At 40.8% G+C, this 21,419-nt stretch overlaps 1 protein-coding gene across 1 annotated transcript; it reads left to right on the top strand.

Annotated features, from left to right (window-relative positions):
• Positions 1 to 923: 923 nt before the first annotated feature.
• VAPA (VAMP associated protein A) lies at positions 924 to 20,802 on the top strand. Its single transcript, XM_024763855.1, has 5 exons — positions 924 to 1,102; positions 3,927 to 4,030; positions 4,555 to 4,635; positions 16,823 to 16,996; positions 20,042 to 20,802. Exons 2-5 carry the CDS (start codon positions 3,929 to 3,931, stop codon positions 20,198 to 20,200), a joined length of 516 nt encoding a protein of 171 aa, XP_024619623.1. The 5' UTR covers positions 924 to 1,102; positions 3,927 to 3,928; the 3' UTR covers positions 20,201 to 20,802.
• Positions 20,803 to 21,419: the final 617 nt, after the last annotated feature.

A 21,419-nucleotide genomic window follows, 5' to 3' on the forward strand; every position in this document is an offset into this window, starting at 1 on the left:
AAGAATGAACGAGTGAAGGGATCAAACTTAGTTGAGGTGAAGCAAGAGCGCCATAAGTATAACTTTTAATTGTTTTAGAAACCACTGAAAATTGCTTTTGGGTTAGTTAGAAGTGTGTGGTTGCTGCTTCCATTGAGACATATTTATCTTCAGTCTCCAAATTAACAGGTATTCAGTTTACTGTCTAAACCTGTATAAAATATCTTTAGGCTTTTCTTCCGCCAAGAACAAAAGTGGCGGTACTGTTTCTCCACACCTCACGCCCCTTTTTTTAAACAAAAAATGGTTTAGGACTTATTTAATTCAGGCAGGACTGCATCACCTTTTGGGTTCTTTGTTTTGCAGTTTTATGTTTGGGTGTAGAATCAAAGCTTAAAAAAAACTTTGTATGTAGAGCATTTGACACAGTGCTCTTAATAAACACTTGACACATATGTGAGTGAAAGAATGAACGAGTGAAGGGATCAAACTTAGTTGAGGTGAAGCAAGAGCGCCCTGTCATTGGGTTCACTGGCTTCTGATGGAGAGGTTTTGTGGTCGGCTCTGTCAGGTTGAATCTGAAGATTGGCATTGCTTTGCAGACCACTGGAAATCCCGATCTTTTCAGTCATGTGGTAAGAGCATACTCTAGGAATACAATTTTGGGCTTATTTCATAAATTGAAACTTTAAATATATATATATATTTTTTTTTTAAAAATATATTTTATTTGATAGAAACAATACATGTTCATGTAGTGATTTTATAAAGTCTGGTAAGGAATGAAGAAGAAAATAAAACTCGTTTGTGTGTGTATACCTGGAGGTATATTTAGGTACACAGACTTTCAGTACATACTCTATATAAAATTGAGGTTATGTGCATCCAGTTTTGAATTCTGCTTGTGTGTGTGTGTGTGTGAATCCAATTAAAATTTTTTTTCCCTGTTTTTGGTTTTTAAACCTTACAGGCCCCTTCACAGATGTAGTCACTACAAATCTTAAGTTGCGAAATCCATCGGATAGAAAGGTGTGTTTCAAAGTGAAGACTACAGCACCTCGTCGGTACTGTGTGAGGCCCAACAGTGGAATTATTGACCCAGGGTTGACTGTGACTGTTTCAGGTAGCAAACCATGTCCTGAATTTATGCTGTTCTTTTACTATATGCATACTGCTGCAGGAAATGTCTTATCTTGGGATGAGGGTGTATGTGGTCAGTTTGTAAGCAGTTACTGTCGTTCAAAAAATGTTATATCTGTTCTTTATTTCTCCAGCTTACTACCACATTCTCTGCCCGTATTATTTTGTCTTTGAAATTTTGTATCATTTTTGTGATTGCTCATTCTCGTTCATTCAGGTCTCTAGCTGTTGTTACAAATTGCATGCAGCTATGGAGGTGTTGTCCTAAATCTTTTGCTTAAAAATGTACAGTGCCTCTTTTTTGCCAATAGTTGTAAACTTAGATACGTCTTTCTGCCTTTTATTGTTAATGCCAACAGTGTCCCGCACTTGAAAACTTTAGTTTTGTCACCCCCTTTTGTGTTTGCTTGTAGTCCAGGGAGTGTGCTTGGTTCCTTCCATGTGTGGATTGCTTACTCCTGCCGTGGAGTCTGTGCTGGTGCCAGAGTTAATGCCCTCAGACTTCCCTGACGATATCCTTTCATGATCGCATCTAACATAGCAGAGTGATAGGAAGCAAGTAGGAGGATGTAGTTTACTTATGGGAGAACTTCTCAGGCCTCACACAGAGACCATTTACTCTTACTTTCTAGCAGTAGTTCTCACCTCTGTGAAGGTCTGCTGTAATTGCACAGAGAGCAGGAACACACACGGACCTTTCCAGATTAGAATCTCTGGGGACACAACCTAGACATGTGTATGTTAAACAAAACAAAACATGCCTGTGTAATCCTGATAGGTATTCCTGAAATATTAAAATAATTCTGTATCAGTTTTCTAGTTTTCAAGCCCACAGCAGATTAAAAACAGAAAATTATACAAAGAGTGAGCGCCCGGGGCAGGCTCACTGAGATGTTCATCAGTGGAACCTGACTGCAGAGGCAGTCAAGGACAGACGTCAGAGTTCTTGGGGCACTTAATCCTCCCTCAGTAACTGTATTCCCAAACTCAGAGCTAGGAGGGCCTAGAGAAGATGCTTTTAGTGAGTCTTGTGTGGTGGCCTGGCAGGCCTGCTTTCATGTTTGTCTGACCGAACTGTCAGTTCATGGGGAAGATGGGTGGGCAATAAGAAGAGTGGGCAGTGAGCACGAGTGTTCTGGAAGTTGCTAAGTCCACAAGCCTTTTTAGCTCAATTGGAAGAAGATAAAATTATTTTTATCCACATGGTTAAAAATAGATTTTGGTGCAAACAGCTATATCCCTAGGAATCCATGGAACTATTCAGAAGGACTTTTTCTTTAGGATTCTAGCTTTCTGAAGTTTTACTGTATTAATGTTTCTTAAGAACCTGTATACTTCTCAAAGCCCTTTCTCTCACATAAGCCCCTTGTATTGAGCACCTGACTTACTAAAAACTCCTTACACACCTGTTACTGTTTCCATGCATGCCCTTGATCCCTCTCCTCCACTGAGAACTGGGACTCCAGTTTTCAGTGCAGTGCCTTTCCGGGTGAGCAGGCACTCCAGCCACGCTTCCTCCAGCAGCCTTCCCTGATTGACTCTGTCTACATACTCTCTCCTTTTCTCCCTCTCTCTCCCTCTAGCATGCACCTTTATGGATTTACTCCTTTAATCTGTGCTAAGATTGTCTTTCCCTTGTTACATGGTCTGTAGCCTTAGAAGTATGACTGTCATAAAGTCACAACCATGTTTGAAGTTTTCTTTTTATCCAGTTTCTAGTGAATAGCGTAGGGTGGTTGTTCAGTGAAGGGTGTTCCTGGAGATATACTGTGCTTTATCTGGGTTCTGGGTGTTTATCCTGTGCATTTTCTGCAGCTGTATATTTGGCCCTTAAAAATTTTTTTTTAACCGTGATGGAAGTTAATGGACTTCTCAGACATACCTTATAAAGAAGATGTTCTTATATAATTGATATTTCTTACATTTGCTTCATTTCATCTGTCTTTTTGAAAATGTTGACATCTGTCTATCTTAGAAATAATCTAAATATTAGCAGGGAAGTAATCTCCACAATATTGTATACATATTGTGTACAATTGCTGATTCATTCTTTATATTCTCTTATTAGATTTATATTACATAATTTAAAATCACATGGAACGTCTAAAAACCCTCTTGTAGGCCACTGAAAATCATAAATACTTCAGAAAAAAATTTGAATATAATTATTAGGAAGCTGGAAAAAGTTTAGAAATCATGAGGCTGTGTGGTTTCCATGTACACTTTGTTGTCCTAGACTCATTTAAACAAATTAATAAACTCTTCTTGAATAGGTATGTATTTAAAATCTATTTTAGAAAAATTAGTTATATCAGAACACTAATATATGGTAGTGAGTTTTTAAGTTACTTAGAATTTCTTCTATAAATATTTCAGTTGTCTGATTTTAAGAGCTGTTATCACTAAATACTAATGTGAAACCTAAGTTTATATTATAAGTGGTTTTAATAGACAATTTACTAGATTTTGAGTTTATAGGCATTTTAATAGTTAATGTTGGCAAAGTTTTGAAAAATTTCCAAACTTGTTTAGAGAGGGCAATCATAGATTGATATTTATTTTTTTTAATAGACATTTGTTTATTTTATGGGTTGTTAAGGACTTAGCAAATCAGAAAGGTAGACAGTTTAAAAATAATTGGAAACCATAAAGTTGATTCTGGATCCTTACTGTAAATAATCAAGTGTGTGGTTTCTTGCACCTTTCCTGGTTTTCTTTAAATTTGCAAATTAGTGAGTGAGTACTAGGAATGCAAAGAAGCAAACAAATGCAGAAGTCACTGTCATGTGTCCTTTCTTCTTCTTTAGTAATGCTGCAGCCTTTTGACTATGACCCCAATGAGAAGAGTAAACACAAGTTTATGGTACAGACCATCTTTGCTCCACCAAACATTTCAGATATGGAAGCCGTGGTGAGTAGAGAAGTTGAACAGAAGTTGTCTGGGGAAATGTCGTTTAAACTGTGGGTTTTGTTTAGTTCTCCATTGAGAAACCTGGTTTTCAAAATTAACAAAATCTGTAAATCTGTTCACTACAGATAACCCTGACTCATTTCAAGAATGAAGGAATTTTGAAATAGTATGCCTTAGAGACAGTTTTGAAGTGCTACTATTAAGAGTGAAGTCCTGTAATCTCTAGGGATGTTAGTGTGATTTTAATGGATTGTGATAGTAGCTCTTCATAGGGTTCTATAGGAAGTTCTGTGGCATTGCCGGTACCTGTGGTGGGTGAGAATAACGCAGTGTGTACAGGCAGCTGTAGTCCTGGCTGACCTGGGGAACCCCCTGCGCGCACACACACACGCACACACACACACACACACACACACACACACACACACACGGCAGCTACACTAACCCTTCAGTTATCCCTTGAGGCGAAACCTATTTGTCCCCATCGTATCTCTGTCTCATTGTTTGGTTTTGTTTGCTTTTAGTGGAAAGAGGCAAAACCCGATGAATTGATGGATTCTAAATTGAGATGTGTATTTGAAATGCCCAATGAAAATGATAAATTGGTAAGTAGGAAAATATAAGAAAATTGGAAGCTGTTAAGCTCTCAGTTACTTTGAGATTGAATTCTGCTTCTGGTTTTGGCCTTTGTGATTGTGTGATATGGCTGTTCCACTTTATCAGACTCAGTGTTTACGGTTTTTAAAAACTTAATGTGTATATGCTCTTTTCATTTCATAACATTTTGTTCAAGAAGAAAAATACGTTTAGATACAAGCTGGATGATGGAGAAGAACCACCTAATTCTACCAAAATTTTGCTACTTAAACAACTTCAAGTTCTTTGTTAGAATGACACATGTGTATACATAAATATAATTAAATTACAGACATAAACCACTTTTTGGCAACTATATACCTGCAATCTGGGGATAAGATTTAATTTACATGGACAGTTTATTCCAAATTTGGCTATTCCCAGGTATTTTGTTCACTATTGATCAAAATACATCTGATTTTATTCCTTAGTAAACAATTTTTATGTTGTTTTTTGATTAGTGTGAGGCAAATACAATTTGAGGGACTGAAGTATATGTGCATGGAGTTTAAAAAGTAGTCTTTTTTTTTTTTTTTTTTTTTTTTTTTTGTGGTACGTGGGCCTCTCACTGTTGCGGCCTCTCCCGTTGCGGAGCACAGGCTCCGGACGCGCAGGCTCAGTGGCCATGGCTCACGGGCCCAGCCGCTCGCGGCATGTGGGATCTTCCCAGACCGGGGCATGAACCCGTGTCCTCTGCATCGGCAGGCAGGCTCTCAACCACTGCACCACCAGGGAAGCCCTAAAAAGTAGTCTTATAGAATGGGTTGTGGTCACTTTATTCCTTTTCTGAAACGCAAATTTGAATTTTTTCCTGTGGTTTGTAGGAGGGGCTTGAAGGGTAAGTAGGTTTTTGTGTGTGTGCTTTAACATATAAAATAATATGGATAAATAGAATTGTTTGGCACAATCAGGTTCCAATTTTACATGACTTTTTTCTTTGCTCTGGAGGCCATTTGCCCTATTAAAAAGTAAACTTGCAGATTAAATACGTGGGGTCAATTGTTATGTTACTCTTAGGATAAGCTGAAATGAAGAAGTGCCTGAATGGTAATTAGGTGTTGACCAAATCATTTATTGTGTTTTTAATGCCTTATTAAAGGGATTTTAAAATATTTGCCAAATACCAAAAAATGTGAATACATATGTTGTTACTGGAAAGTGAGATTTTGATGGCATGTTGATGCTTCCCATTTGGAGTTTACTTTCTCTTTTGCTAGGCTGCCAGGACGCTAATAGCTTGCATAACTCTTATTATTGGAACCAAGAAAAGAGCACATTCATCTCGTTTGACTTATTTTATTTCTAGTTTTATTGAGCTATAGTTGACATACAGCACTGTATAAGTTTAAGGTGTCAGCATACACACTAGTGTTACATATATTGTGGAATGATTACTACAGTAGGTGTAGTTAACATCCACCATCTCATATAGCTACCAAAAAAAAAGTTTTTCCCCCTCTGATGGGAGCTCTTAGGGTCTGCTCACTTAACAGCTGTCAATATACCAAACAGTGGTGTTAGCTAGAGTCAGCATGTGGTACATTACATCCCCAGTTCTTGTTTATCTTCAATTTTGTACCTTCTGGTACCCTTCATCCAGTCCTTCCTCCCCGTTCCCCGCTTCTGGTAACCACAAACCTGATCTCTTTCTACAAGTTTGGGGCTTTGTTGTTGTTTTGTTTTAAGATTCCATGCATAAGTGAGCTCATACAGTATTTGTCTTTCTTTGACTTACTTCACTTAGCATAATGCCCTTAGAGTTTCGTCCATGTTGTCACAAATGGCAGGATTTCCTTTTTTTTTTTTTTTAGGATTTCCTTTTTTTAATGGCTGAAATAATATTCCATTGTATCTGTATATTCCAGTCTGTATATATATACCACAACTTCTTTATCCATTCATCTCCTTTTTTTTTTTGGCGGTACGTGGGCCTCTCACTGTTGTGGCCTCTCCTGTTGCGGAGCGCAGGCCCAGCGGCCATGGCTCACGGGCCTAATGTGGGATCTTCCCAGACCAGGGCATGAACTCGTGTCCCCTGCATCGGCAGGCGGACTCTCAACCACTGTGCCACCAGGGAAGCCCTCACATACTGTTTTAAGGCACATCTCAGACATAATTAATTTCATCTGTAACTGTTTCAGTATATATCGCTCAAAGATAAGGACTTTAAGGAAAGGAAGAAAAGAGCAATGACAATACTATCATTAGTCTTTGAAAGCTTAATATATCATTAATATCAGACTATTCAGGCAGCATTCACATTTGCCTCACAAGTGTCATTTAAACATTTGTGGTTTTTTTTTTGCGGTACGTGGGCCTCTCATTGTTGTGGCCTCTCCCGTTGCGGAGCACAGGCTCCAGACAGGCAGGCTCAGCGGCATGTGGGATCTTCCCGGACCGGGGCACGAACCCGTGTCCCCTGCATCGGCAGGCGGACTCTCAACCACTGCACCACCAGGGAAGCCCTAAACATTTGTTTTTTTTGCAGTTTGTTTGATTTGAAATCAAAATAAAGTCCACATACTGCTATTGGATGATATGTTTCTTAAGTCTCTTAATCTATAGAGTCCCTCTGTTTTTCTCTTGTAAATTATTTATTAAAGAAACCAAGTTTGTCCTGTAGACTTTCCCACGGACTAGATTTTGCTGATTGCATCCTTCAGGTATCTTTTAACTTCTCTGCTGTCTTTGGTATTTCCTGTCATTGGATCTAGAGACTTGATTAAATTGAAGCTTATTTTTGCTGGTGAGGGAGAGGCAAGACTACTTCGTAGGTGGTTATCTATTCTCTCAGGGAGGTACCTAATGTCTGATTTTTTTTGTTTTGAAGTTAGCAGCTGTTGGTGTGCAGTGTGTAGATGAGTGGTCCCAGCCAGGGGTGGTTTGCCCCCCACGGGACAGTTGTCAATGTGTGGAGACAGTTTTGGTTGTCACAGCTAACGTGGAGGGTCTACAGACGTCTAGTGGGTAGAGGCCAGGGATGCTGCTCAACTTCCTACAATGCACAGGACTGTCCCCACAACAAAGATTCTCCAGCACCAAATGTCAGTACAGTTGGAAGTGAGTAAATACAGTTTAAGTCCATTGATTCATTCAAGGTTGTGTAATGGTGACTTTGTCATTACTGCTTCATTGTATTAGTTAGAGAGTAACTGGAGCTCATCTGATACCCGCTGATTCATTCAATGGTGGAGTTCTAAAGCTTTCTCTTAAGTTATAGGCTTTCAAAAAATGAGTTGGTTACAGTGTCCCTCTGATGATGTACAGTCAGCTTTCCGTCCTCCTTCCTTTCCTTCCCTCTTTGCCGTGTTGTTATGGACTCACGGACTTAAACTTCCTACTGTTTCAGCCCCTTGCAGTTATCGTATTGGTGATCAGATTGGCTAGTAGCCGCTCCTGAGTCCTTTCACCTTAGTAGTCTTTGGTAATTTCCTTCATGTCTAATATGGCAAGATACTTCCAGGCTCAGACCTGGGATTAGACATTTCTTCAAGCTCTGGGTCCTTTCAGTGGGAGATGGTATTTCGAGACCACAAGCCTGGGCACTGGGAGTAAGACAGTGATTTTTAGTTTTGTGAGAATTCCTATCAAACCATTCTTTTGGCCAAGATTCTAGTGGAGGCCTGATTGTCAGTTGCAGGCACTTTTAATGGTAAAATTTTAATGGTGAAATTAGTCAGTATCACATAAATCACATAAGATGATGCTCATCCTTTTATTTTTTGAGGTGTTGTGATTGTGTTTAATGGTTGGGTTATGTTCTTGAAGCTCTTGGATAATTTAAATTGTGTAAAATCCAACACTATCTGAGAAGAATGGGCGGGTCCTCTTGTGCACCAGCTGCAGTGCTGTGCTGTTGGAATATAGCAACTCATATGGCTTCTTAGCTTTGCTGTTATGCTTCTTGATGGACATTTTTAAGTGTTTGGAATTCACATTTCAAGTTTGGCACATAAAATGAGACTTTTAATATTTCAGTATATCAGTATATCAGATTTATATAATTCAAATGTGCAAAAATATTTGTATCTATACTAGAGGTGGCCTTAATTGATTAATGTGCATGTTAAAAAGAAGGGCTGAAATACAGCTGTGTTTTTATGAGGCGGTGTTTGCCAGAATGTGTTGGTTTGGAAGGGCTCTGTGGTCAGATGAGTTTGGAAAAACGCTATAAATAAGCACACTGCATATTTGCACATTAAAGGCTCTGAATAAAGAAAATCTGATTAACCTAGTATTTCTTTTTTGTTTCATATAATGCAATTAACTTCCCACGGAATGCCAGATGTTCTGTAAAACACACTTCTGGAAATGCCGTTCCTGTGTAAACTCATTCTTGTGGAGCTGCTAAACTGCAGGTTCTACGAGAAATCCCCATTACTGAGGGATCACTGAAGTGGGCGCAGCCTGGTACAGACCTGGTGCTGTCCGAATTGTTGATTAGTGACTTCCTGTCAAAAGTCATAAGCTTACTGTTGCATCGCATCCTTTACAGAAAATGTGAAACCTCAGAGTAACCAAATCTGGAGCTTTTTGTATTTGTTAGAATGATTAAAGATGAAACCTTTCACACACACACACACACACACAAAACATCTCTTTTCTAATACTTTATTCATGTGGTAATAAAACCCTGTTGGTAAGACCCTAATAGTATCTTGCCATTTCTGGTTTAATATTGTCTACAGATGAAGTTGATGAAACTGCTTAAAGACCATAGTATCTCTAACATACTGGTTTCTTTCTAGTATCCATAGATACAGTTACGAAATTACTTAATATCCTTTTTCTGTATGTCTGTCTTCAGTTTAGTATGAACTTTGTCTGTTAGGAACTTAGGGCATCATTGAGTAGTGTTTTACCTAGATAAAGCTTGTCAGTTTACTACAGACAAATTGGTAAGATGCCATATGAAGCTGAATCCTGACTACACAAATTGATTAAAGATGAAACGCCCTTATTCAAGGAAAACACATTTCTAAATGTGCAAGATTCACAGAAATATGAGAACTGTTGGTAGCCTGTATTTTTAGAAGTAGAGTACAAAATATATTTTTTAGTTTATATAGTCATGATTGCTGTTAGTAAATTCCTATAGTGACATGGTTTGACCCCTTATTTATTTTAGTTTGTTTGTCAATATGTTTTAAAAAGTTCGTTAATTTAAGCAAACTTCAGTATAGTTTTTTATTGCGGTACGCGGGCCTCTCACTGTTGTGGCCCCTCCTGTTGCGGAGCACAGGCTCCGGACATGCAGGCTCAGCGGCCATGGTCACGGGCCCAGCCGCTCCGTGGCATGTGGGATCTTCCTGGACCAGGGCACGAACCCGTGTCCCCTGCATCGGCAGGCGGACTCTCAACCACTGCGCCACCAGGGAATCCCCCAGTTTAGTTTTTAACTAAGTTGCTGGTGACAACTTTAATACACAGCTCTCTCCAGATGGCACATGCACTTTGTGTTCATCCTTAGTGTTCAGAGCAGTGGAGAAGCCCATGTTCAGTTACACATTTACTCCAAAGAGTTGCTCATCAGAATTTATGATCTTTAGTAATCAACTTAGAAAAATTTGGTTAGCATCCAAAACAGTTAGATAGCACAATAGCTATCATGGTTATTGATACTTTCTTCTCAGAGTTGGTGTAGGTAGCAAAACGTGCTGTTGATTCAGTGTTTCTTATGTTAGGTACCCCATCCCACTCTCACCCCTGCCCGCAGCTCCTCACCCACCTCCCCGAGCCCTCCAAAGAAGTTGACAGGCAGTTAAGTACATTATGTAAGTATACCTTTCCCTGTTTGAGGATCTGGATCTTTTTAGGTGTGCTGTTAGTTCTTGGGCATTTACTGTTTCTAAAGACAGTTGGAAACAGCTGTGTTGTTATTTTGTTGATTTCTTTAGGTTTTTTAGGACCTTGATACTGAATATATAACTCAGAAAATGATTGAAGTTTTTAGTCATCTTGTAGGATAAGAAAGATGCCAGCTTTAGAAGTATGGTGGTTGAGTCCGTGTTTTTATTTTTATGGTTTAAAGAGATCATTTTTGTGATAAAACAGTCCTAGTTTATTTGGAACCATCATTAGAATATGGGCTTCTTTTTGGAAAATAGCTCTCTGATTTGGATCATACATAGAATGACCTAGGAGTCCAAGAACCCTTTTATTTTAGAATAAAAAGAGGTACTACTAATAGTTATTCCTGGACAACAGGCATTAACTAATACTGCCCTTAGGCACTAAGGTGTGTGGTCCCCCTAGTCCTCGGGGACAGCAGGACTTTGACTGGATGCATTTCAGTAAGGTAATGGCCCACAGTCTTCAAATGAGTTATGTTCAGAGCTACTACTGAGAACCGCTCAGCACATTCCCTGGGTTGTTGATAGCTGGACGCAGATAATACTGGAGTGTTGACTACTTTACATTTTACAAACTGGAGTTCTGTGAATTATTAGCTCTTTTTATTTGTTATCAACTCTATATTATGAAATCTAATGTCCAGTTAGTGGTTGTGTTTTTTTTTAGGATTGAGTGTGGTTTTAATTAACTTGTTATGATGTTTTATAACCTCTTCAATTCTTTATGTTGAAATAAAAAAATTTTTTTGGTTTATTTTAGGCCACCAACTTTACTTGACATTTTCCAAATTTAGAAAAATTGTTACATTTTATTTATGCCCTCCATTTAACATCTATCTGTTAATGACATATTTTCTAGGGAAAAATACTTGTCATAATGAAGCCTGAAGGACTTAAGAATAGGGAATTTCAGGGGTCCTATGTATAAAGACTTTTTGTAATGAAATATACATTATTTTCTGTTGAGACAAAGAACAGATTGGGGACAATGCATTATTAAGTAAGATGGAGTTGTCTTAGTTATGTACAATGACCTGGATATCAGTAAGTATTTTTTTTGTTTGTTTTTATTTTTGGTTGTGTTGGGTCTTTGTTGATGTGCGTGGGCTTTCTCTAGTTGCGGCGAGCGGGGGCTACTCTTCGTTGTGGTGCACGGGCTTCTCATTGTCGTGACTTCTCTTGTTGCAGAGCACAGGCTCTAGGCGTGTGGGCTTCAGTAGTTGTGGCATGCGGGCTCAGTAGTTGTGGCTTGTGGGCTCTAGAGTGCAGGCTCAGTAGTTGTGGCGCATGGGCTTAGTTGCTCTGTGGCATGTGGGATCTTCCCGGGCCAGGGATCGCACCCGTGCCCCTGCATTGGCAGGCAGATTCTTAACCACTGCGCCACCAGGGAAGCCCTCAGTAAGTATTATTTCAGAGTCTGCTTCAACCTTTTTGTATAGTATTATTTTTATGTGTATTAAATGAATTAGAGAAGATAGGAAGAGAACTGTGGAGATACTAATGGAATACTAGAATGTTCTGTGTGTCTTTGTTTCTTGATCCTGGGGGGTAAGAGAGTGTGTGTGTGTGTGTGTGTGTGTGTGTGTGTGTGTGTGTTTGGGGAGGGGTGTCGTTGAGTACAGGAGAGGTTTATAAATCATTACAATTTTCGAACCCTTGAAAAAATTCATTTAACTTAAACATTGTTCAGTTAGAGTGTTAGCAAAGGTAAGAAAATAAAAAGTGCTTGTTCTTCAGGTACTGACAAGTATTGAGTAGTAACAAAAATTAAGAGCCACACAGAAGGTACTCATTCTAGGACAACGTGAGGCTGGCTTAAGTTTAATAAGGTTTCTACATTTAGTTAGTGAACATAATGCAAGTTGATTATAGCTAATTAATAGAAGAAGTTGAGAAATGTTGTATTTTTTGCTTTAACATAGCTATTATTATTATTATTTCTTATGCGTAACACATCTTTGTAGAATAAGGTGATTGTTTTAGAACCTAATGATTTCTGTGTTAGTCATTCCCAGTCCCATGCAGGAGAAGTCAGAGCTTGGTGTGAATCCGAGAATGTGTTTCCCCTGCACCTCAGGGTATTGCTCCCCCGGGGCCGGCCCTGGCTGTCGCTCCGCCGAGCAGCATCAGCAGCACAGTTGCAGCACCTGCCAGTTATAGCGCGAAGAATGAGCCCAGGGGACTCAGTGTGTTCAAACAGGAGAAACAGGAGGGAGCTAACAGATAGACAAGTCTGCCAGTGTCACTGGTTATGGTGATGTGGTCACCCAGCACGTACGAGGTGTTTATTGTGTGTTGTGAAGGAATTAGAGTTGAAAATGTCAGATACGTTTAAAATTACAGTAGAACCACAGTCACTTAAAAACCAGGCATACAAACTATTCTGTTCTAAAACAACAAATACCACACTTAATAAAATCTCAGTAGTGAGCAGGACAAATGTAAGTGGGAACATTATTATGAAATTGGTATAATTTTCCCTGTCACTGAGATTTGGGGAGCATCCTCTAAAAAAAATGTGAACAGACCAGCAGGTGTAGCAGTAAAGGTGGGAGCTGGTGAATATCACTCTCCAGGCAAGTATTTGTGTTTATATATTTAAAAAAAAGATAAATGAGATTACTGCTTTATGTTTTCTTATCCAGTACAAATAATACTAACCCTTCTTAAACTGTCATTGTTAGTTATTTACAGTGCCCCAGGGTAGGAGAATTGTGGCAAAAGCCCTGAAGATCTTAGGTCATATTTGAATTTATTCATGTCTCCGTGTGTGTGTGTGTGTGTGTGTGTGTGTGTGTACACTTAACAGGCACTCAAGTGCAATGCCAGCGCATCAGTAGATGACAGTGACCTCCTGGTGGTGTCCTGGGTGCTATATGATTCCCTTTCTCATTTCCTGCTTCTTGGGAGCTCCGGGAACCTCACAGTTTGAACAGGCTGCTGATACTTTGATTTGGCTTTGCAGGGAATGTGTATACTAAGGCTTAAACAAAACCTGATCCTTTGTCTAAATGTCTGATACTTTTAAAATTTCGTGATTTTAGTTATTTACTTCTGGGAATCATGATCCTAGAGAAGAAGAGTAAGTGGGTTGTTCAGAGTGAAAATATGTCTTCGGTAACTTTATTATTCAAATACTACCTCTTCCCAGTTAAGGCCTTACTCAGGCCTTCTGACAGTTTCCTGCTGTGGCTCTTGGCCTTGCCTTTTACCTCCCTGTAATACACTTGATCCCTTACTCTTAACAGGAGTCACGAGAATGTAGCCTCGTGTTTACATTCTTTGGCTCCTTTGTCCATCCCAAGGCTTCAATGCAAAAACCGAATTTGCCTTGTATTTATATTTCCTTTTCTGAACAGTCCCAAAGTCCTCGCTTTCTCTAATTACCCCCAAAAGGAATAATTTAGAATATTGGAACTGAAATTCTAAAGGTTGTTTAAAAAAAAGTGCAGAAGTAAATTCAACTTATAGATAGGAGATTACTGCAGGTAGGCTAAATAATATAAAAGGGTGGAAAATGTACGAGATCCCGTGTTTTCTCTTATCTTGATACCATGGCCTGACCGTCAAGTCTATTCTGAGTTGCAGTGTTAGCTATAATGTGCGTGCAGTGTCATTCCTCAGCTGCCTCAGAATCAGAGCGTGTCAAGTCCCTCCAGTTTGCTTGTTCCATGGTTCTCAGAGCAGCCAGTCTCCTCTTCGGGACCAGTCTGAAGCAGCTCTCAAGGAACACGCTGTTTTTCTGGAGCCAAACCTCACCGTGGCGCTCCTGAAGGGAAGCCTGTAGCTGTCTCAGCAGCCTTAGTGTTCCCACCAGGCTCCGCAGCTTGTCTCCACACCCGTGACTCTCCCCCCACCCCGCCCCCTTTAACCACCGCCCAGGTAGCTTATACATGGTTCTACTTAAATTAATTAATCAATCAATAAATTAGATTTTTTTGCCTCTGCTCTGTATGTTGCCTGGTTTGTAGGGGCCTAAATGGTCGTGAGCACATGGGGTAAGTGGGTTTACTCAGTGTGACTGTTGTGTGACTTGCTTGGCTTACTTTCGACAAGGGTTTAGGCTTCACTTTTATCATTTGCACTCTCGTCTTAACATTTATGCTCCACAGATTGGTTATGACATTTCTTCTCCTTTTTCTTGTAAAAGCAATATATCAACATTAAGGAAAATTTTCAATAAAAAGAGAAATCTAATTCTGCCACCATGAGAAGATATTGATTGACATGTTAATTAAAATCCCAGAGTGGGAAGCTACTCATCAAATGTCTAACGAGTGAAATGTTGAAGTAATTTTGGTAAGGCACAGAATAGAATATTTAATGACATCGTGTCATTTAAAATGATAATTAGAAGATGTACATATAAATGAATAAAGATTAAAAAGTTACGTGTATGCTGATTTTATAAAATATGCATATGAAAGAGAATATTGGAAGATAATATATAAATAATAGTTATTTTAGGTTGATGAGAGAATGGGAGGTAATTCCCTTTCTCCCTCTTGTAATTCTCAATTTTCTGGAATTTCAAGAATTTGTGTAAAAATAAAAAGCCAATTGTGAAGAGTTTGATGATTCCTCATTCTAATTTTTTTTGCCTTCACTTTTTGGCCTTTTGTATCTCCTTGTAATTTCTTAGTCACCTTTGTGGTATGAGTGTGATATTTTCCCCCAAACCTAAAGATTGCTGAGTTGCCGTGTTGTTGACTGTTCGTCTTCACAGAGGAAGGCCATGTGCCATTCTGGTTCCCAGAAGCTGGACTAGTTCTAGGTTGGAAAGTGCACACTTGAGAAGTCATTTTGAAATGAATTCTAATTACTGTTAAGGAAAAGAATAGGAAAAGAAATTGGTGGAGAGCAGAAACATCTGAAACAGGATTTGTAACAGTACCATGAGATTGGTTGGGACGGGGAGGACAGAGCAGAGAACAAGAGGCTCGCACAGGAAGCACAGAGCCGGATGGTGAAGCAGGCTTCCTAAAACCCCTCACAGCGGGGACGCTTCTGAAGAGAAGTGGGAAAATCTGAATGATGACTGGAACCTCAGTACAGTACTACTAATTTTTACATGGATTTAGACAATGGCGATCAAATCACAGCCCCTTCATACGAAATACTAGTTTTGTCCCTGTTTATACTGAAAGTGAATTCAGGAGCTGGGATGCTGTGTTAGGTGTGTGACCTATAACTAAATCTTCCTGATGAGTGCTGTGGAAAATGCCATAAAGTTGATTTTGGAAACGTTCTTGTTAGAAGTTTATATCTGAATAAAGCGGTTTATACCTTTCTTTTTGAAAAATTTTTTTAGCAAGTAAAATTTTAATTAAAGACAAGAATAGTGCTAGTCCTCTTAGGAAGCTTGTGAAGGCAGAGATGAGATTCCAGTGGATGGGTGTTGAGTTGAGGCTCAGGGTTGCTTAGGCCCTGCCCCGTGCCTTTCTCTCCATGCCTTTGCCACTAGTTCCAATGGGTGAGTGCTGGCAGGAGTTAAGATTTGGGGGCTCATAATTTTAAAGGTACCTGAGTACCACTGTGGTTCCATATTGAGTTTCATGAGTTAAAGCAGGTAGTGTTACTAATGATTTGAAGGGATCGTTTATATTTGAGTTTAAAGTCATGAAGTGGACTCCCTCCCCTCTTTTTTTCCCCATGATACTTGTTTGTGTTCATCATCTCCCCTTCGGTGCTCATATCCTTCAGTTATTTTTCCCCATGAATAGAAGTTAGATTTTCTTTCAAGTGTTTTTCTTAGGTAGTCTCCTGATTTCATTGTGTGTTTGCAATAGCATCCCCCCTTCCCTCCAGAACCCCATTTGAATCGCAGAATCAGAGCACTGAAAATGAACTTCATGTTTGGATTTTGGTTGGCATCACTCAGCATACTTATTGAGTAACTACTGTTGGCCACAGTGCTGGATTTAGGGGTAAATGCAAAGAGGAATGGCTCTTGCTTTACCCAGGCTTTGAAGCATTGTAGGAAAGAACACCAAAAGTACAGTGTTGTGCTGTGTGCTCAGTGCTCTGGTGGAGGTAAGTGCACAGGGTGGCGGGCGCAGAGGAGGGGTGGTTCACGTGCTTTGACCTCGCTGACTGCTGGTGTTTACTGCTGTCGTCCTGTGCAGTTGTTCACAGATGACCGGGCATTGCGTATTTAAAAAACTTTTTAATAATGAAATTGAAAACTGTCAAAACTTTGCGTGTAAATAATTTCTTGGAGATGGATGTTTGGAGTTCAAGTTGTTTAAAAACCTGTAAGGAGAGTTAGTTGAAAAACGCCCCGCCTGCTGTCTTTGTGCTGCAGAACGACATGGAACCCAGCAAAGCCGTTCCCCTGAACGCTGCGAAGCAGGACGGGCCCGTGCCAAAGCCACACAGTGTTTCCCTCAATGATACTGAGACGAGGAAGCTCATGGAAGAGTGCAAGAGGCTCCAGGGAGAGATGATGAAGCTATCGGAAGAAAACCGACACCTGAGAGTAAGTGCTCGCTCCTGGGAAAGGAACTTGATTGCAATGAAGGCAGCGGGGAGGTGAACGTTGTTGGGCCATTTTGTCTGTCAGCTTTTACATTTACCCTTTTTCAGTTCTTTTTCCTTTTCCCCAGTTTGCTTCTGTCCTGGCCTTGGCTCCCCGCCAGCCTCTTCTTACACTTTGGCAGTGGCTTCTTGTGTCCCGTGCTCCCTTCCCAGCAGCTGGCCTGGGTGTTGGGGTCTGGCCGTGGCCTTGCTGGCTTCCTCTCTCGCTTGTGCAGCCTTCTCATTCTGGGCCCTGGTCCTGTCACCTGCTGCAGCAGTGCTGTCCCCAGACTGGCACCCCATTGTCCAGGGTGCTTGAAATGTGCTTAGTTGGAATTAAGATGTGCTGTGAGTGACATAGTGCCAAAAATACCTCTTTTTTTTCGTATTGTTACATGTTGAAATAATATTTTGGTTATATTGGATTGAATAAAGTATATCATTAAAATTTTGCCAATTTTTTGTACCTTTTTAAATGTGCTGTTAGAAAATTTAAAACTCCATGTAGGGCACCCATTGGAAGTGCCTCTCCAGGTCGTGTCGGTCAGCACTGGGCTGGGGGTCCTGGAGGAGCCTCCTCTGCTATAGCAGGAGCACTTCCCTCCGAGGGCGGCCCGGCGCCCTGCCCTGCCCACGTGGCATGCACACACGCATACACGTTTCATGGTGCTCGGTTCTCATCACCTTGTCAGTATGACCTTTTCTGGGACTCTCTTCCCCTGAAAAGAAAAGAGAAACAGTCTTGGAATGCTGCCTCCTCTGTTTCCAGGCTACCGCTTACCTCTTCTGGCTCCCATTGTCAGTCTCCCTCCAGCGGGCTGGGGTGTCTCGGAGGCAGGGGCTGTGTTCACCGCCTCTGCGTTCACGGCACACGTGCGCAGCGTTCATTCACATTTGAGTGAGTGAGCAATGGGCTGTGGGATAGTGTGGAGCTCGCTAATATTTCAAGACCTGAAGACCTTTAAGTTGCTTTTTGAGGCTTTGTTTGAAGCTTTTCATGTCAAAGTAGATAGTATGGATACTAAAATGTACTTAAGGTAAATAAGCTAAACTGTGGGATGTCATCTACATCTGGTTATTTCATAGCCTGTGGAAACTACACTCTGGATCAAAGGCACTGTGTCTTGGCTTGATGTGCTGAGACGGCTTTTCTGGCTGTTTCCTATTCCACAGCCCCGCCGCAGAGGCCCCTGCCCCCAGCGCCTGTCTGGAGAGTGGAGAGGTGGTCTCATGTTACACCCACACCCACGCCCTGTGGAGTTCTAAGGGTGCTGTTTTTTGTTACTTGCCCTTTATGTGCCATGAGTTCCTCAGTCCTGTATGTGGTGGAAGATGTGCTCCCCAGTGTACTGAGGGCCACAGCCCGTCGCCTGGCTGGGAGGGAGAAGTGCCTGGGTCGGGCCGGGCTGGGGAGATAGGTGATAAGATTGATTCCCGGTCCCGACTCTTTATGGACTAACGTTCTGTAGATGTTATTTGAAAAAGTGTTCTGCTGTTTAAAAGAGAAAACAAAAGAACCTTGAAGACCACTGGTTTACAGAGTCAACTTCTGGACCTTTAACAGTTCACACTAAGGCCCATCATCATTGGTTGCCAGGTTGACTTCCTTGAGGGGTCTCATCACTGCCCTTTATGTTCCGCAGCCCTGGCCTTCTTCATCCAGCCTGTGCATCGGAATCTGCCGTGAGCTCTTAAACACACGTGTTCAGGCCCTCCCGAGACCCCGGGAGGCAGAATCACCTGGAGTAGCCTTTAAAGTTCTTGCCGGGACTGAGCATCATTGTTCTGTCCACACGGGACTAATAAGAACAAGACCCAAACCCGCAAACCCTCAGAAAATCCAGTCATGCAAATAAAACAGCATGACGTCAGGTGCACTCTTACCCTGGGTGTTATTAGTGCACACACTAGAGGAACGAATCAGTGTGAGAGGTAAACAGGAGCTTGTGCTGAGGAGGTGAAAGCCTGCCCCGTATTCATCTGGTTGGGATGATGGACCAGGTAAAGCCAGCTGCCTAGGTAAACCGGTGTCAGTATTTTCCCCAAGGTCATTCTGCAGCTGGTAAAGTGTCATAACAACCTCTGCTTAGAGTGACTGCTGTCCTGTTACCGAGAAACCTGGTCCCCTAAAGTCACAGACTGACGGTCAGAAACTTCGCTGGGTGAGGCTGTGTCAGTCAGCACAGAGCAGCCACCTGGTCTGGAGGATGGGAGTCACTGTGATGGCAGAGAAGCGGCCTCCCTTTCTGGTCCAGGTGCAGAGCCTCAGGTGCGGGGCTCTGCCTACAGCTTCCCACCCCTGTTGTATTTGTAGTTTCCAAGGAAACAATTCTGTCTCTCCTCTACAGTCCAGACTCTGGTGCTGACCCTTTTACACAAAGACCTCCTGCTTTGCTTTGAGCACATTGAAACGCTGCATTTAAATTTCATCCTGCACTCCCCCTCCCCAGTCCTGTAGAGTCCTGTCTCTTCCCTGCGCTCTGCTGTGTGGGGCCCTGCTTGCGGCAGGTCAGACTAATGACCTCACTTTGTTTCTGGTGGTCTTTGGCTGATGGAGTCCAGCGTGAAGATGCTGTCGGCCACCTTGGGGAAAGTGCGTGCGTAGGATTCTTCTTTAATTGTATTAATATTAGTGGGATTTTTCCTTCCGTGTAAATACAACCGTAGCTGATTTTTCAGTTTTTTAGAAGTATATTTCTTGGCTCTAGTTTTTAAAATCAGCATTATTGAGGTATAATTTACATTCCATGAAGACACCCATTGCGAGTGTACAATTCAGTGATTTTTTTTTTTAGTAAATTTATGGAATGTGCAGCCATCACTGGAATCAGATTTTAGACTGTTTGTATCACCCTAGAAAGTTTCCTTAGGCTGGGTAGCAGCTCGTCCCTGCTCTTACCCCCAGTCGCATGCATACTGACCTGCCTTTTGTCTGTATATTTATAGCTCACTGGTCGTATGAATATTTGTTTTTAAAACCTCTTTTTGTGCATATATTTTTTTCTAGGATGAAGGCTTAAGGCTCAGAAAGGTAGCACATTCGGATAAACCTGGATCCACCTCAGCTGCATCCTTCAGAGATAATGTCACCAGTCCTCTTCCTTCACTTCTTGTTGTAATTGCAGCCATTTTCATTGGATTCTTTCTAGGGAAATTCATCTTGTAGAGTGAAGCATGCAGAGTGCTATTTCTTTTTTTTCTCTTGACCAGAAAAAGATTTGTTTACCTACCATCTCACTGGTAGTGTGGCCCACAGTGACCATTCTTTGTGTGTACAGCGTCATATAGGCCTCGCCTGTAACAGTCTCACGGTTAGAAACACAGTAAGAGCAGAGTGTTGGGCTCCCGGACAGCGTGAACGTCACCAGACCATCCCTAGCAGGTGTCATTGCACATTCAGTCCTTTATGAAATTCATAAATAAAGAATTGTTCTTTCTTTGTGGTTTTAATAAGAGTTCAAGAATTGTTCAGAGTCTTGTAAATGTTATTTTAATAATCCCCTTAAATTTTATCTGTCGCTGTTACCTCTTGAAATATGATTTATCTAGATTGCTAATCCCACTCACTCAGGAAATACCAAGAGGTATTCTGTGGGGAAATGGTGTCTCTTACAGTGTAAATTTTCTCCTTCACCTTTGCTAATATCATGGCAGAATTTTTCTTATCCCTTGTGAGGCAGTTGTTGACTGAGTTTTTCATCCTTCCAACCCTGTCCCATGGTATTTAACACAAAAATAATAAAACTGTTAACAGATTCTTGCTCGATAGCTTGTGTTTGTCGTGTCATTAGACGGGATGCCAGGGAGTGTGCTGTGTGGTGATCTGGGTTATAAAATGCATAATTTATCTCATGGAAACCCTTGCGGATATTAGAGTATTTGTGGTTCAAAGTCCTCATTCTTTTAAGGAAAGGAATTGATAACATTTCAGGCCATTTTTGGAATTTTGGAAGATTATAATCCATTTGTCCTCAAGATAATATAAAACAAGCAAAATACCATGAGTATAAAAGTGCTGTAATTTCAGTCAGTTTACATGTCTGCCCTGTGGCTCTGTTGTGTTTAATTTATCCTATTCTTAATAGGTTCTTTTAGTGTGTTCTCAAGAAAGACTGATTCTCCTTGATTCTAGTCACTGCTTTTTGACCAGCCTAAGAATTCCTTTTATTTTATAACATTTCATAATAATAGTTAAAAGTAGGTTTTTTTCCCATCCAGTTTGACACGCACAGTAATTTCCATTATGGAAATTTGGTATTACTGAGTAAACCTTGGGAATTCCTTTGTGAAAAATGACCTTATCCTTTGCAGATCTCTACATCAACCACGTGAAATACGTTTGCACTGTAAATGCGTGACGGTCTGGCGTACTTTCCTGTGCTTAG

Source organism: Neophocaena asiaeorientalis, unplaced genomic scaffold (genome assembly GCF_003031525.2).
Source record: "Neophocaena asiaeorientalis asiaeorientalis breed wild unplaced genomic scaffold, Neophocaena_asiaeorientalis_V1.1 scaffold110, whole genome shotgun sequence".
In the NCBI taxonomy this organism is placed as follows: domain Eukaryota; kingdom Metazoa; phylum Chordata; class Mammalia; order Artiodactyla; family Phocoenidae; genus Neophocaena; species Neophocaena asiaeorientalis.